This window comes from Myxine glutinosa, chromosome 13 (assembly GCF_964187855.1).
Source record: "Myxine glutinosa chromosome 13, kmMyxGlut1.1, whole genome shotgun sequence".
NCBI classification, from domain to species: Eukaryota; Metazoa; Chordata; class Myxini; order Myxiniformes; family Myxinidae; genus Myxine; species Myxine glutinosa.
Genome location: NC_136273.1, coordinates 79,730,844 through 79,745,777, shown reverse-complemented (window position 1 = coordinate 79,745,777; position 14,934 = coordinate 79,730,844). Strand labels below are relative to the sequence as shown.

Genomic DNA, 14,934 nt, shown 5'->3' with positions numbered 1-14,934 from the left:
AATACAGGGCAGACTGCCTTTGGATAGTATTACATTTCTTTTCCTGTAAGGAAGCAATGCCAGACTCTGATGCAACCTGTCTGGCTGCCCTGCAGCTCATGCTTTGTCACAATCCTTTGTCTCCCTGCAGGCCTGCCTGCAATTTATTTTTTTCCTCTGATTTGTCCTCCACATGTGATTTCATCAGAATCCCAACTCTCATCGTGTTTATGCCTCCATCGACGAAGTCACCGGAGGCATTGTGTTTTCAGGTTGTCGGTCCGGTTGTCCGTCCGTCCGTCCGTCCGTCCGTGATAGGTTTTCATTACCGCAATAACTTGAGAACGGCTGAAGGGATCTTAGTCACACTTGGTGCAGGTATGTATAATGAGGTAACGATGAACTGATTAGATCATGGGGTCACGAGGTCAAAGACCAAAGGGCATGTTAGGTAAAAATCCTGTTACTGTGATAACTTGTGAACCAGTGATGGGATTCTGACCAAACTTGGTACGGGTATGCATAATGATGTAAAGATTAACTGATTAGAATTTGGAGTCAAGAGGTCAAAGGTCAAAGTCTGTAATAGGTCTATAACATGAGAATGGCTAAAAGGGTCTAATTCAAATTTGGTACAGATATGTATAATGGTGCAAAGATTAACTGATTAAATTTTGGGGTCAAGAGGTCAAAGGTCATGTCAGGTAAAAATGTGACAACTTGAGAACAGCTGTATGGATTTAACGCAAAATTGGTGCAAGTATTATAATGATGTAATACCCCTGGTGTTGGGCTAGCGGCTAGGGTGCCAGCTTAGGATACCAAGGATCCTGGGTTCGAATCCCGGTCGATCGCTGAATTAACGCCAGGGGGGTTGACTCAGCCTGTTCATCCTTCCGAGGTCGGCTAATTGAGTACCAGTTCACTGGTAATTCCCTGTTTATCGTAAAAAGGCGACAAACAGGGTTGGCGGCAGGAAGGGCATCCGGCCGTAAAACATTGCTTCAAAAAGGGGACCAAAAAACAACAACAACCACGGTCCCCGAAAAGGCCAACCCCCGCTTTGCGGGGAAAAATGGCCTCTAAACGGTGGTTTTTATTTTATTTTATTATAATGATGTAATAATGTGGGCGGAGGCATATCGGTCGACATTGTGTCGTCGAAGAGTGTCGTTCTAGTTTTCTTCTTATGACAAGTGACATTATCTTTACAAGGTGCACTTACTCCATTCTTTAGTTTTTGACAGCATTTCTCATTGTTTGCTTCAACCAAATATGAATGCTTTCTATATCATAATGGTACTTTTGTTCCCTCTCCCTCCCCCCCACCCCATCCTTCTTGGATTACGTTATTGTTGGTCTGGCAGAACTATCAAGCTGTGCAGGGAGTTCCTGTGCAAGAAAGACACATACCTCCAACGGTAAGACCATTTCTTGTCCACCACCCTTCCTCTCCCTCCACTTGAGCAACCTTGGCTTCTTTCTCGTGTAAAGTTTTGGTGAAAATTGTTGCAATTCAGCAAGCTAATTTTCAAAAATAATACTGCAGTGTTCTTGGGGTTGGGGAGAGTTTAGGGAGCACATACCTGGACAATATTAAATTCCCATGATTTATTTAACTGCTCTTTGCATAATATTGTTGAGGTAACATTTTATATTACACGGAATTTCCATGGGTACATGCTTGTCAGGAAATAAGGTAAAGATAAAAATCGAAACATTTATTATATACATATAAAATGTCTTGGCTCGTGGAAGAGTTCGGACACAGAAGATACAACATAGCAAAGGGAACAACACGAGAAAGGGGAAACGCCAACCGCAGGGCAGAGGGAGAAAGTCGATGGAGAAGGACAACCAATGGATGCAGTGGTAGGGGTGAAAGCAAGGGATGGACAAGATGGATACAAAAGCAAGGTTTTTGGATGGGGTGGGCGGTGGTTTAACGGGTGTAGAAAACGTCATGGTTTTGGATGGGGGATGATGAGACATGAGACATGAGATGATGATAAACAGCTGTCCTGAAGACCTGGATGGAAGAATGAGATTGAAGAGGGTATGGAAGGTGGTTTCACAGGTGGGAAAAAGGAGGAATAAATGACTGGAGGTGAGAAGTGGTTCTGGATTTAGGCAGTTTCACTAGGAAAGGGTTGCTGGTGGACCACGTGCGTCCTGCAGATCCGGGAGTGGGTGGGAGGACAAAGCACAGAGACGGGAGAGAGTGCAACCCCAGAAATGAGGCGGAAGAAGACAGAAAGACCACTAAACTGTCGGAGATGGCGAAATGATAGGCCCATAGACTCAGCTTCATCACTGGAGATTCCAATAATTTGCAAGCCTTGGTTTCCATGACGTCAAGCTGAGCAAGATGTGAGGCATGGTAGCCAGCCCAGAGGGGAGAGCAGTACTCCATCAAGTGGATGAAAGTCTTGTAGATGGATAGGAGCTCAGGTGTGCTAAGGAAGGACTTTGTATGACGGTGGATGCTCAGTCGGTCTCTGGCTTTGAAGGACAACTTTGAAATGTGGCTTTCTCAAGAGAGATCATGGCTGAGAATGAAACCCAAGAGTTTGGGTGACTGAACTTCAGAGAGAGAGAGAGAGAGACAGACAGAGAGACAGACAGAGAGACAGAGAGAGACAGAGAGAGAGAGACAGAGAGAGAGAGACAGAGAGAGAGAGAGACAGAGAGAGAGACAGAGAGAGAGATAGAGAGAGAGAGAAAGAAAGAAAGAAAGAAAGAAAGAAAGAATGAGGGAGAAGGATTTCTCAGGATTGAAAGACATATTCCAGGTGTTTGACCAGATTGTAATTTTGTCAAGGTCGGAGGAGAGGGAAGAGGCTGTTGCCTGTCTGTCAGAAGGATGAGGGATGTCATCAGCAAAGAGATAAACAAGGTTTTCCAGAGTCAGAGAGCTCATTGATGAAGATTAGGAATAAGATGGGGGCCGAGAACACTGCATTGGCGTACTCCAGCCTTTAGAGGGAGAGGATGAGGAAGGGTTCCATTGAGAGCTACACGTTGACTATGAGAGTGAAGGAAGTCAGTAATGCAAGAGTTATGTTGGCCTTGGATTCCATAAGCAGAGAGTTTGGAGCGCAAGGCGGAATGCCAGACTGCACCGAAAGCTCAAGATATGTCGAAAGAGACGCCCCTGACCTCATGTCAAAAATGTAATGCAGTTTTTTTTTTCATTTCATCTTCTTGCTGTTGTTGAAATTTTGCGTAGTTTTAATTCGTTAATTGTTTTTCACGTTTGAAAAGGTTTTCCGCCTGCTTGTGAGATATACTCTGGAACTTCGACATTGTTGTTTAAATTCATGATTGACAATGCTTTGGTGTCTGTTCCCATGGTTTGATTTTAAATTGACAGTGGTTGTAAAATTTCCATGTTCTCCACATTGGCTCTAAATTAACGAACAGAATGTTCAATTTATCTGCAGCTCAAGTGTGCGTGTGATTTCCTGGTTCTGTTGATCTAGCCTCAACGTTGAGATTGGGAGAAAAATTTCTTTTTGAACCTTTCCAGATATTTCTGCTGATATATCTCAGAGAAAGTCACAGTGGGAGAGATAATTCGGTTTCTTTGCAGAGGGCATCATGCCTCTCCTCCATATCTCAACGATTTTGCATTCAAGCCGCGTTTCCATCGAAGTCAAGAAGAGACGGGCGGATCGTATTGCATTTCTTCAATTTCTGGCTTGTGTGTGTATATCCATGATGCTTTAATTTGCAAATCATGTATCTGTCTGCATTCCTGCACATTTCTGATTCGTTTAAATTGTACAGGCCAAAATAATGTTTCGGAATCCAAGAAGGGTCACCCCATCCTGTGTGATGTTGGCCTTTAAATGGCTTGTCGGTTCCGTTTCCTGCATCACTCGTTGTGAAAATGCACAGTTACCATGAAGGCAAAACATGCACAGTTATCAAATGGATATAATTACATTAAAAAAGAAGCTTTTTGGCCTAACCAATCATTCGTTCATGTTCTTTCAGCACCGTGCTGGAATCAAGGGAGAGCGAGTCCCCGTCACGGAAACGGTAAAGCTTTTTAGGATCAGTACGTTTTTTGGACGGGTATATTATTGGGTTCCTTGTATGCATCAGTGGTCCATGCAAGTCTCTTCCGTCTTCTGAAACCTTGAGCTAAAAGTGCCTCGCTTACAATCTCTGTAAAGCTGCTTGGAAGAGCACCAGATGAAATGTTGAATGCGAAACATTTCAAATTACTGGGAATTGCCGTGGCAGCTGATGAATGCTTTTTAGGTTTGTTTTAGCGAAAGCACCCGGTGTTTGATGGGACACATCTTGTTCCAATTTCTTGTTATGATTCAGGATTTTGCAAATGCTAAGCAGATTAAACCTCAACAAACTGATTTTGTTTTATGGAATATATATTTTACTGTTGAAGTGCATTATGTACTTCTTCTTCTAGTCTTAGAAGCTCAAAGTTGGCAGGGGCACTCTGGAAGCAAATCCGGAAAATAACGATGGCATTATACTTTGTGTAGTGGACCCTAATTTGTGCCCTGCAGGATTCTTGTGCAGGCTTCCTGGAAGTGCAGATTTTGGTCAATTTCTGATGCACTGGGCCGGGGGCCTGGCATGGCGTGTGTGTGCGTGTTTGCAGGGTGAGGCAGGTTCCCCAGGGAAACCTTACCTGCCTGGTCTGGATGGCGTAAGTGATGAATAAAGGCCTTAAGGCTTCAGTTGAAAAAGCCTTGGCCTAGTCACAGGCAAAATCGCAATGTATCACTTGCAGGACAGGGTTCAAAATAGTGTCAAGCTGTGCTGTATAATTATTTATCCGACTTATTTGTTTGTTAGACACGTAATGCACTGCCTTGCCAAAAAATACAAGCCCTCTCCTGTTTTAAAATGGCCTTCCGCATGTGTGTTCAGTGTATTGACTTAACCAATAATGTGTGGATATGAGTGAACATCTGAAAGGGATAAATAAGGGCATTGGGGTGCATTTGGTCATACCAACTAGCAGATATTCTCAGCCAATGTGTTGTTGATATTAAAACCACCACATTGGCACTTTTCATATCATCAGTCAAGAATATCTGCATTGGGGGATGTCCCAGTGCACACCAGTACCCCCTTTCCCCTACTAATCATATGCACTAAGATCCTCAATTGTTTCCAAACTCAAGGAGAAGATCTGTCTAATTCTCAAAGTTCTACATATGACTCCATTTGATGGGGTCCTTAAAAGTAAAGACACTATCATGTAACCGAGAGCCATCACGTCCGGAGTCTGCACAGCAGAACCTATCCACTTCCAAGGTGTTTATCCAGGACTTCCTGGTCCCATCCGAAGGCGTGCATTTCAGACGAAATTATGATGAGATTGATCCTCAATATCCACCACTATCTGACAGTGATGAATGTACCGGACTAAACATGCTGTGATCTATCATACACATATGTGGTTGATAAATCGGTACGCCCACAAGGATACGGATTGACAATTAATTATTCCCCAGACTTTTGATTACTCTTCACCCCATTGAAAATCTTCGCGATGACTCGGAACAACCCATATGAACACTTAAATATTGGGATGCGACATTAATCAAGGGAAGGGGAAATGATGCGGTTCAAACCAAATGAAACTTGCGGCTAATCGACGACATATTCGAGGTGACATTTGAATTCGGGTTTGGGTTGTACTTTTGGGGTTCTTTTGGCCAGGCAGGTTGGAATAGTTTCTCTTTTATTGCATTTCACATTCTGGCCTTCGGAACATGTAGCTTTGCATGACAAAGAAGTACCCGAAACATCTCGATGTTCAAATTCCGCATCAGTATCAAGCCTGCCACACACTGTTGTAAATTGGCATCCTGAATCCAGATGATTATTCATGTATCCATGGAATGCAGGGAAGCAGGCTCCTGCTGCTGTGATCCGAAGGTGAATTTTTGGGTAAATCCCTGGGGAATAGACTCCATTTCCTGCGATTTGGGCACCTTGCATTCTGGGATAAGTTTTCTCATGAGCTTCCAAAACATTTTTTTTCAATGTTTTGGGTGAAATCCACCTGACTAAACATACTTGGCATTTTCACTTTAAATTGCCTGTTTGGAAAAGGGAAGCACAGCTGAATAGGGTGGGAGTCAAGATGGTGCTTCCCGGCGACTCATTCACTTCTGTGTAACTGAGTGATTTGCTTCCCTTTCGGATTATAAGTTAAATTGACAAGATGCTCTACCCTTGCATGAACTTCTAAAGAATAGCAGATGAATGATCGAGGTTTGGCACAAGTAGTTATATTATATTCCAAGGTGAAAATATTCCAAGGTTATAGTCCAAGGTGAAAATTTCCCTATTTATAAGGGGATCCCATACCGAAGCTCAGATCAAGTTCCAACAATCTGGAATTGTTAGAGTCTCAATGAATGAGGTCAGTTTGTGGCCCTGTGGTTGGCTTTGATTGCTTTTTAACATCTTCTGATGTTTTGGTTATCATTTGGACTCAGATAAAAACAAATTTAATTGGATTGATACGTGTGGGAAAATTACATGCCCAGACCGGGAATCGAACCCAGGTCCTCTGGAAAACCGTACCAGTGCTCTGCCATCTGAGCTATCTGGGCGACTCGCTGCCGACCATAGGAGCACCAACGGCCTGAACACGAGAGGGTCTTCCTCCAATGGGGGGGAAAAATCCATGTCTGCTATTATAAACACCACTGGGGGCGTAGTGAAACATTTAGATTAATGAACAGGATTAAATAATTAAATTGATATGTGTGGGGAAATGTGTGTGTGGTCTGGTGTGTGGTCCAGACCAGGAATTTTCCCACACATATCAATTTAATTATTTAATCCTGTTCATCAATCTAAATTTAATTGGCTCAATTTACCTCTTTGTGAAGCCAACAATTGCTACTTGAAAGTAAATTTGCCTTCTTCTTAGTTGTGCTCACCATTCCCAAGCAAATGACATTTTGGTTCCCAAAAGCGTCATTTCCTAAACCGTATGATCCTGTCTTTATCTCGATATTGCAAATAATATTCCATCATTTCCACAGTCTGAATTGGAGCAAAGTTTACGATATTTTCGATATATCGTTAAATATTGTTAATTTGCTCGATTTGTAATAATCTTTAAAGAGAGTGTATACAGAGGACACCATTGTAGCACGGCCCCTGTAATCCGAGCAAAGCTCAGCGGTAACTTGGTAACTATTAAATTGCAGGAAAGCATATATTTTGCTTCATTGGAATGATGTTTCCACCATTGATTGCCTTTTCTGGGGTCGTTTGAGCATGTGCGGTTGCAGACCTGCTTTGCAGCCGCTCTCCGTGTGAGCACTGCTTTGCGGGTAAATGGGCGACACTGCTTTCACGAGAGATGGCGTCCAGCGGAACCACCTCTCGTTGCATGTTACCTTTGTTACAATGCACCGTTCTACCTTTCATGTGCCTCTCAGCATGAAACGTGGGTGTGTGTCTATTGTAATAATGTTAATAATAATAATAATAACATGTTTCCTTATAAGAAATTTCAATGCCGGAGGAGGCCATTCGGTGATTGGCAACTGAGCTGTGGGTCAAGCAAAGAAGCAGCACAAACCATTCTTAAACCCTTTGCTGTGACTCGGTCGGGGTTCGGACCACCAACCTCCCAGACTCAGAGAGGTTGCTCTAACAATTATGTCACCGAGTCTGGTTTGTGTGTTTGGTAATGAGTCAAACATAAGTATCAACAAGTGCATATATGTTGGTGCGGCCATCTTTAACCATGCTCGTGTCACAGACATACTGTATTTATTTTGAGGCGGCTTCGTCTTTCTGAGGTGTGTGTGTGCGTGCGCGTAAATGTTTATATATATATGCATCAGTGCTGCTGTTAATTCGGTGATGTTGCTAAAGTATTTGATGTGTTAGTTATTGTTTTTCTGCATCAGCTTGTATTGTACTTATTTACAAGATGGCGTGTTGTTATAGTCTATCTGTATTGACTTGTAGAGTTTTTTTTTTAACAAGTTGATGGGTCTTGTCATTATCACCTTGCACTCTGCACTCTCATTTTTCTTGGCTGTTTGGTCAAGCAGTTAAAGACTTGTTTCTTACTCTATTGACCGGTGTGGGTTTGATCCTCATGGCTTGACAAGCGTTTCGAGTATGCCGAAGTGTGGCAATGATGCCAAATAACCTCATTTGGAGTTGAGAGTAGCCTGAATTGGACTGGAGTAGGCCGCTCGGTGGTGGATCATCTTACTATAATTCACCAAATGTCTGTCTGTCTGTCTGTCTGTTCCCAGGTGCCGCAAAAACGGCCGAACCGATCGCAACTAAATTTTGAGTGGGTAATCCTGGGACCCCCTGGAGTAAAATAGGCTACATTGTTTTTCCAATTTTTTTTCCAATTTTACAATTTTTCCAATTTCCAATTTTTCAAATTTTCCAGTTTTTCCAAACACGATGGAATGATATTTACGGATATGAACAGTGATTTGGCTTTTATTGAAATTCTACAAATACTGTTTAGATTTTCATGATTTGCGTGTGATATGATTTAACGGATGTTAATATAAATCGTTTAAAATAAAAAAGTCTTCAATTTCTGATATTTTGCCTTTTCATTTTGGCCTCTCAATTGAAGCCCCGCCCATAGGGCGGGTACCGTTGCTAGTGGTTATAATACAGTGTCACATGATTATTGGTCTGTTTCAGTTTGTACTGTACATTTTACAAGGTGCCACAATGCATGATGTTACATCAAAGTCTAGGCTGCTGATGAAGATATGCACAGATCAAATGTCCGTACACACCACCAACGATTATTAAAGATTTATTATCAGGAGAAGAGTCAGTTGGTACAAGCGAATACAACAATAGCCGGCACCAAAATACATCAAGTTACACAGCCAAGAAACCCAGCATGACATCCAATCTCTTCTGCGGTCTTAGCTAACTTTGGGTCTTTTATAGTATTTTGAGAATGATGAAAGCAGGGTTGGGCTCTCTCTGAGGCCTCAAGAGGTAGGGAAGATGGAAAGCAGAGGCAGAAGAAGCTGAGACATTCAGGCACCAATTCACATATGCTTAACAGACCATAAGAGATAAGCACCTTGGAAAAAGGATTCCACTGTTCCTGGAAACGATGTGTTGAAATTATGTGATTCTGGCATTCCACTATTCCTGGAACCAAAGCTTCATGGTTTTAAGAAATATTATAATCCATCTTTGCACAGATTAATCGATGTAAACGTTATTCCTTTAAGTATTTCTAAGCACAGCAACACATAATTTCTATAATTCATAATGCAGATTACTCAAAGATTTATCACTAATTATACTCTTGACCTATATTGGAAATATTTTGAAGATTATAATGATTGGTGTGTCATGAGATGTGTGGATTAAAAAACGAGTGGAAGATACCATCATTCAAAATTTGCCATCATCTTTAAACAGAAACGACAAATAACATTTATTACTCCTGAGAATGAAAACTTGATAAAACAACTTTGAAACAAGATGCAGGTGATAACTCACCTTCTATTTACAAGAGAAACATCTCACTACAGGTGGGAGTCGAATCGGACTCCCACACCGCAGTTGGACAAGGTAAAGACAGATTACTTTGAAGAACATAAGGAAGTCGTGTCCTAATGCCTTCAGGGATGGAAAGTGTATCGCTCTATTTTTTTCATTCGACTCTCACAAGGAAATGCAGGAAACGTCTTGGAAAGCATCCACTACTCAGCAAGGAATGTCCTCAAGATGAACTCGACCTGCTTGTGGCATCGCACCACCAAATTCTCCGTTCCGTTTCTTCAAATAATAATTCGACATTGTCACAGTGTGATGTTGTTACTCGTTCTTCCACCATTGAGCTTTTGTGACTTGTTTTCAGTGTAGTTTTTTTGGGGGATGAGCCATTCAAAAAGTGGAATCTTTAGCAAACAGCCAGCGTTTGGGTCGTGATCAAAGAGACTGTGTTCTGTTTGCCAGCTGCTGGCTGTGGGTTTTGCGGTTGTTTGTTTTAAGACGTCACAGAAGGATGGATGGACTGTGTTAAGCAGTGCTGCTAGGGTGTAGTAACAGCTTACAATGTCCGTGATGTGAAGCTCTCATGTACTGGTAACGTGGTGGATCTGGCTTTCGCTGCGACATCAAACAAGGGTCGCTGCGACATCAAAAAAATTGTTTTCATTAACTATTATGTCACCAACGGAAGCGGGAGCCATTGGGAAGTCAACAAGAAGAAATAAATTTTACAAATCCGTCTTTTAAATGGTTTGTCTTTATTTTTGTTCTTGAAAGACCCGCACTGTTAGAGGCTGTGGCAATATGGACCCCTTGAGGACGATGTCTATATCTCTTTCTTCTTGCTGCTATGCAGCAATAAGGCCTGAACCAGAGTTATCCACCCGTTCCTGCCTTGCATGAGATGTGCATCTTCCAGAGTAATTCCAGCTTCCATTAGCTCCTTTTCCACTGTTTGCTTCCATCTGGTTCTTGGTCTAACCTCTGGCTTCTAGTTCTTGATTGACTGTCCATCCTGCTCTTTTATAACCTTTCACTCGTCTTCCTCCATTCTTTCAATATGTGCAAACTATTTCACTTTAGGTTGACATATCATCACACTCACTGGAAGATCTTTGAAGTCTTTCTTTGATATCATCATTTCTTGTAGAATCAACCCATTAATTCCACGTTTGGTATGTTTCTTAATAAATGCATTTCAAAAGGAATATCGTTTTTTTTTTTTTTACCTCCGCCACCAAAGTCGGACGGAGGTTATGCTTTCACCCCTGTCTGACTGTCTGTCGGTTTATCTGTCTGTCTGACTGTCTATCTGTGAGCAGGATTTCTCAAAAGGTTATTGATGGATTTTTCCCCCAAACTTGTCAGCTGAGTTGGTTAGGTGACAAGAACAAGCTGATTTGATTTTGGTTGAGGTCCGAATCCAGATCCGGCCTATCAGTGGGATACAGACCGTAAACTGTTCTATCTTAATTTTTACCTTTTCTGATACGTCTCTCCTTTGCCACAAATATGAATTTACACTTTTTGCAGGAAAATAAATATTTTATATATTAAGTGAATTTACACTTTATACAAGTCAGTAGACGATGATGGTTCACGAGCAAGCGGTATTCAATGACAAAGGACGGACTATAACCGAAATAGGCCTGGACTGGGGGTTCGGGGGCCCACGTGGCAGGTGTCGGGCCCGACATGCCCGACATGCCCGACATGTACCCGACATGCAGTGTACATGCCTATTTACAAAGGGCCCCAATGCGCTGCGTGCACAGGCTTTTAAGAGCCAGCTGTACGTAATTGTGTGTGGTGCTGGCCTGGAAATGTCAAAACGAAGGTTACTGACCTTGAAATGAGATAGAAAATAATGTATAATCAGTTATGAGGTTAGATAGCTACACTATACCGAAAATTCGGTTCGATTCCGACAACTTTGAAAATTTGACCTTTGTGACCTTCAAAGGTCAAAGGTCGAGGATTCTGAAATTTGTTGAAAAACTTGTATTTCATGATGTATGTGATAATATAAGATAATGTATGACATTTCACCCTATCAGGAAGCGAACAATGTAATAAAACCATCAAAAATCGACTTTTCTAAATTTCGGAACCTTGTGACCTTGACGTTGGGGCGAAAATGAAAAATCGAGCTCTGTGGGGCTAGACACATGACATTGGCCTAACCAAATATCCAAACCCCTGTCAGATTCCACCAAACCCCTCCGAAAAGATGTAGCTTGAAATTGATTACCCCCTAAAAAGACATCTTTTTCAGGCGTGGCTCCGCCCACAATGGGCGCGATACGCCCACTCTCCGCAGGACACAACTAGATCATGATATCAACCTCCCACCCAAGTTTCATCAAGATCGGATGATATCATCGGGTAGTTATGCTGTGGACAGACAGACGCACACACTTGATAGCTCGTGAACCAATTATATAACAGGAGTGTCTGTCTGGCCGTCCCCGAACTACTCCATTCATTTTGGGGCTAGCCCCGCCAAACTTTCTGTGGAACCTTTTGTGGTCCCGGCAGGTGTCATCTCGTAAATGGGAAGTTTCATAAATTTCTCAATACAATGATGATTTTGAGTTTCGATACACACAAAGTGTTGAGTCTCCGCCCTATCTCACCGGCAGATTCGTCTTTATTGGATATTATGTTAGAAAGGCGTTTATCTTCGTTTACTTCACGAGTGTTTGTAACATTGTATTTTGTTGTATTAATGGTATAGTATTGTCGTGTGACTACCCTGTAGTGAACACCGCAGGGTGACACGGATGACCAAACGAGCTTTATTCCAAGGCGTTCAATCCAAAAATGACGGTATTATTTACACGCGAGGGAAAGGTGGATGACGAACTTACCTGGACGGCTTCCACCCGACTTCTTCGCACCTGGATAAGTAATCCCAAGCCAACACAGGATTAAAATGTACAAAATACCGGCTTTATTAAAGAATATGCCGGCAACAAAGAATGCACGATAAAACGAAATTCCTAATTGGAGCGCCCCCATGCAGACTCAAATACAAACAATGGGAAAAAATAACTGTTAAAATAAATGTGTGTTATTTGTGGGCACTTAGCTCCGAGCTGCTCTTGAATCTCGTCAGGAATTGTCCCGGTTCCCGTGTCCTTGGTGGGAAACCGCTCATTGGCGCGAAGTCTGTGCGCGGGAACGGCCTTGACACGCAGCTCGCTCTTCCAGCCCCGAGCTCAAAATGAGCAGGCCGCGCTTGTCCCACTCGCCCCCATTTGTTCCAATCAATCTCATTCACCAGCACCAACGTGCCAAGGAAAAGAAAATGTGTCCGTGCCTTCAATCCGAATCTTGCGCAAACAGAGCACTACGAAATGTTCACATGCTCGTCAATGAATTCCCCTCGCGCAGGAGCGCTATGAACTCCGACCGCTCGCCGTGAAATCCCGAAGCAGAGTGAGATATCAAATCGTGATTGTTCACTGCCGAAGCCAGAAGGTCAGAGCCAGCCACGAGAAGATGAAGAAGAGGAGAGGCCAAGAGCGCAAAATGTCGGGGAGATGACCGCTCGCCACCAAACCCAGAACATGCGAGGAAATCAAGAAGAAAGAGAAAACGTCGGACAGAGCATTCTTTTATACTCGGGGCTCTGACGTCATCCGTGCCTGCTACACCAATCCCACAGTCCCATCTTAGCAGTCTTTGCGCCAATCTTTCCCGGACCAATCACTACTCCTCGGGGCACGGCCCCACGGCCTGCCTGATTGAGGTGGTGATGTAGCGGCTGCGGCACTAGCGGTAGTGTTCGATGCCTGGTTTCCGGTCGCTTTTTATTTAGTGTGGTTAATGCCCGATTCCCTGGCTAGGTGTGTGTGCTGCATGTGTCATGTGGAACAGAGGAAAAATAACAGAGGCCATTACATACAGGGGATTTACCATTAATCCCTAGCTAATTAACATATCCCACCCCTCATGATGGGAACGAAGATACGCTCTTCCATGACATACGGTCTACCGGATCTCTACTTATGATACATGAGGGTTTCTTCTTCTTCACTACACTCAGAGCACACTTCCAATTCAATTCTACCTGGACTAAGGTATTGCCTACCCCCCACAGACGTTACAGTATTAATTTCGAATTTGAATGATGCCATTTGGAATGGTTGGGGGTTTGGGGGGGGGGGGTTGGAGTTGGGGGGGTGGGTGCTGGGGGTGGTGGGTGTAGGACCAGTTACAACTGCTAAACCAGAAAGCATCTGAAATTGCAAAGCCCGTCCACGTCCGTTTGTATTCAGACATCCTCTTCTTCCCTCTTCTTCCCTCTTCTTCCATATGCTCAAAATAACGAAATTGGTTAAAAAAAACATACAAAATGAAAATTGATGATTTTATGCAGCCTTGACCTTTGAGCTTTAGATCTAAAAAGAACAATCTGCTTCTACCTTTTGATTGGTGAACAAATTAATTGACCCAATATGCAAACACACACACGGGCACACACATACACACATACACACACACACACACACACACACACACACACACACACACACACGCACACACACACGGGGACACGCACACAGGGACACACGCACACACGGACACATGCACACAGGGACACACACACACATAGGGACACACACACACGGACACACACACACACGGGGACACACACACACACACGGGGACACACACACACACACACACAGGGACACACACGGGGACACACAAACACACAAAAGGGGACCCACACACACAGGGACACACACACATACACATTGGGAAACACACACACGGACACACACACATACGGGGACACACGCGGGGACACACACGGGGACACACACACACACACGGGGACACACACACACACACGGGGACACACACACACACACGGGGACACACACACAAACACGGGGACACACACACACGGACACACACACGTGGGGGGACACACACACGTTTGGGGGTGCTGGGGGTTGGGACCCGGTGGGGTGGGGGCTGGGGAGAAGTAGGAGAGGGAGTGGGTGAGGCTGGGGAGGGGAGAGGGAGATGGAGAGGGAAAGATATACTACTTATACATCTTTCTGGGGGGGGGGGGGGGGTGGCTTTGACAGGCCCCACTATTTTGGGGGAGGTGGGGAAGGGAAGGAGTAAAAATTTTCCTGTGCAAAGAGTGCTTCATAATCTCAGTGTTGCACAGGTAAAAAGAAGGAAATTGTAATACCCTCTGCCACCATCACCAGGTGGTGCAACACGGCACACATTTACATAGAGAATTTACCCCCCTCTCCTCGTCCCCCACACCGCCAAATGAGGCCACAAGAGAATTAGCCACATAGCCTATGTTACCCCCCAGGCAAAGTTGTATTTGTATTTGTACCCCAAGTAAAGTATAAAAGCGTTTCACTGGAGTACCTGGCATTGCTCAAGCGAAAAAGAAACATTAACATACAC

At 43.6% G+C, this 14,934-nt stretch overlaps 1 protein-coding gene and 1 non-coding gene across 10 annotated transcripts in view; one reads left to right on the top strand and one right to left on the bottom strand.

Moving 5' to 3' along the window:
* Positions 1–14,934, top strand: part of LOC137439043 (uncharacterized) — a 330,944-nt gene that overhangs the window by 128,431 nt on the left and 187,579 nt on the right. For 6 of the 9 annotated variants that reach the window (XR_010986846.2, XM_068134659.2, XM_068134657.2 and 3 more), the window contains exons 11-13: positions 1,347–1,400; positions 3,979–4,023; positions 4,613–4,660. Coding sequence is in view for 8 of the 9 variants with exons in the window: in XM_068134659.2 (XP_067990760.2) it covers positions 1,347–1,400; positions 3,979–4,023; positions 4,613–4,660 (147 nt within the window). In the remaining variant the exon portion in view is untranslated. The remainder of the gene's footprint in view (positions 1–1,346; positions 1,401–3,978; positions 4,024–4,612; positions 4,661–14,934) is intronic. The other 3 variants (XM_068134660.2, XM_068134658.2, XM_068134655.2) reach the window with 1 other exon arrangement.
* TRNAT-GGU (transfer RNA threonine (anticodon GGU)) lies at positions 6,512–6,584 on the bottom strand. The gene has a single exon. It is a non-coding gene; the product is annotated as a tRNA-Thr (tRNA).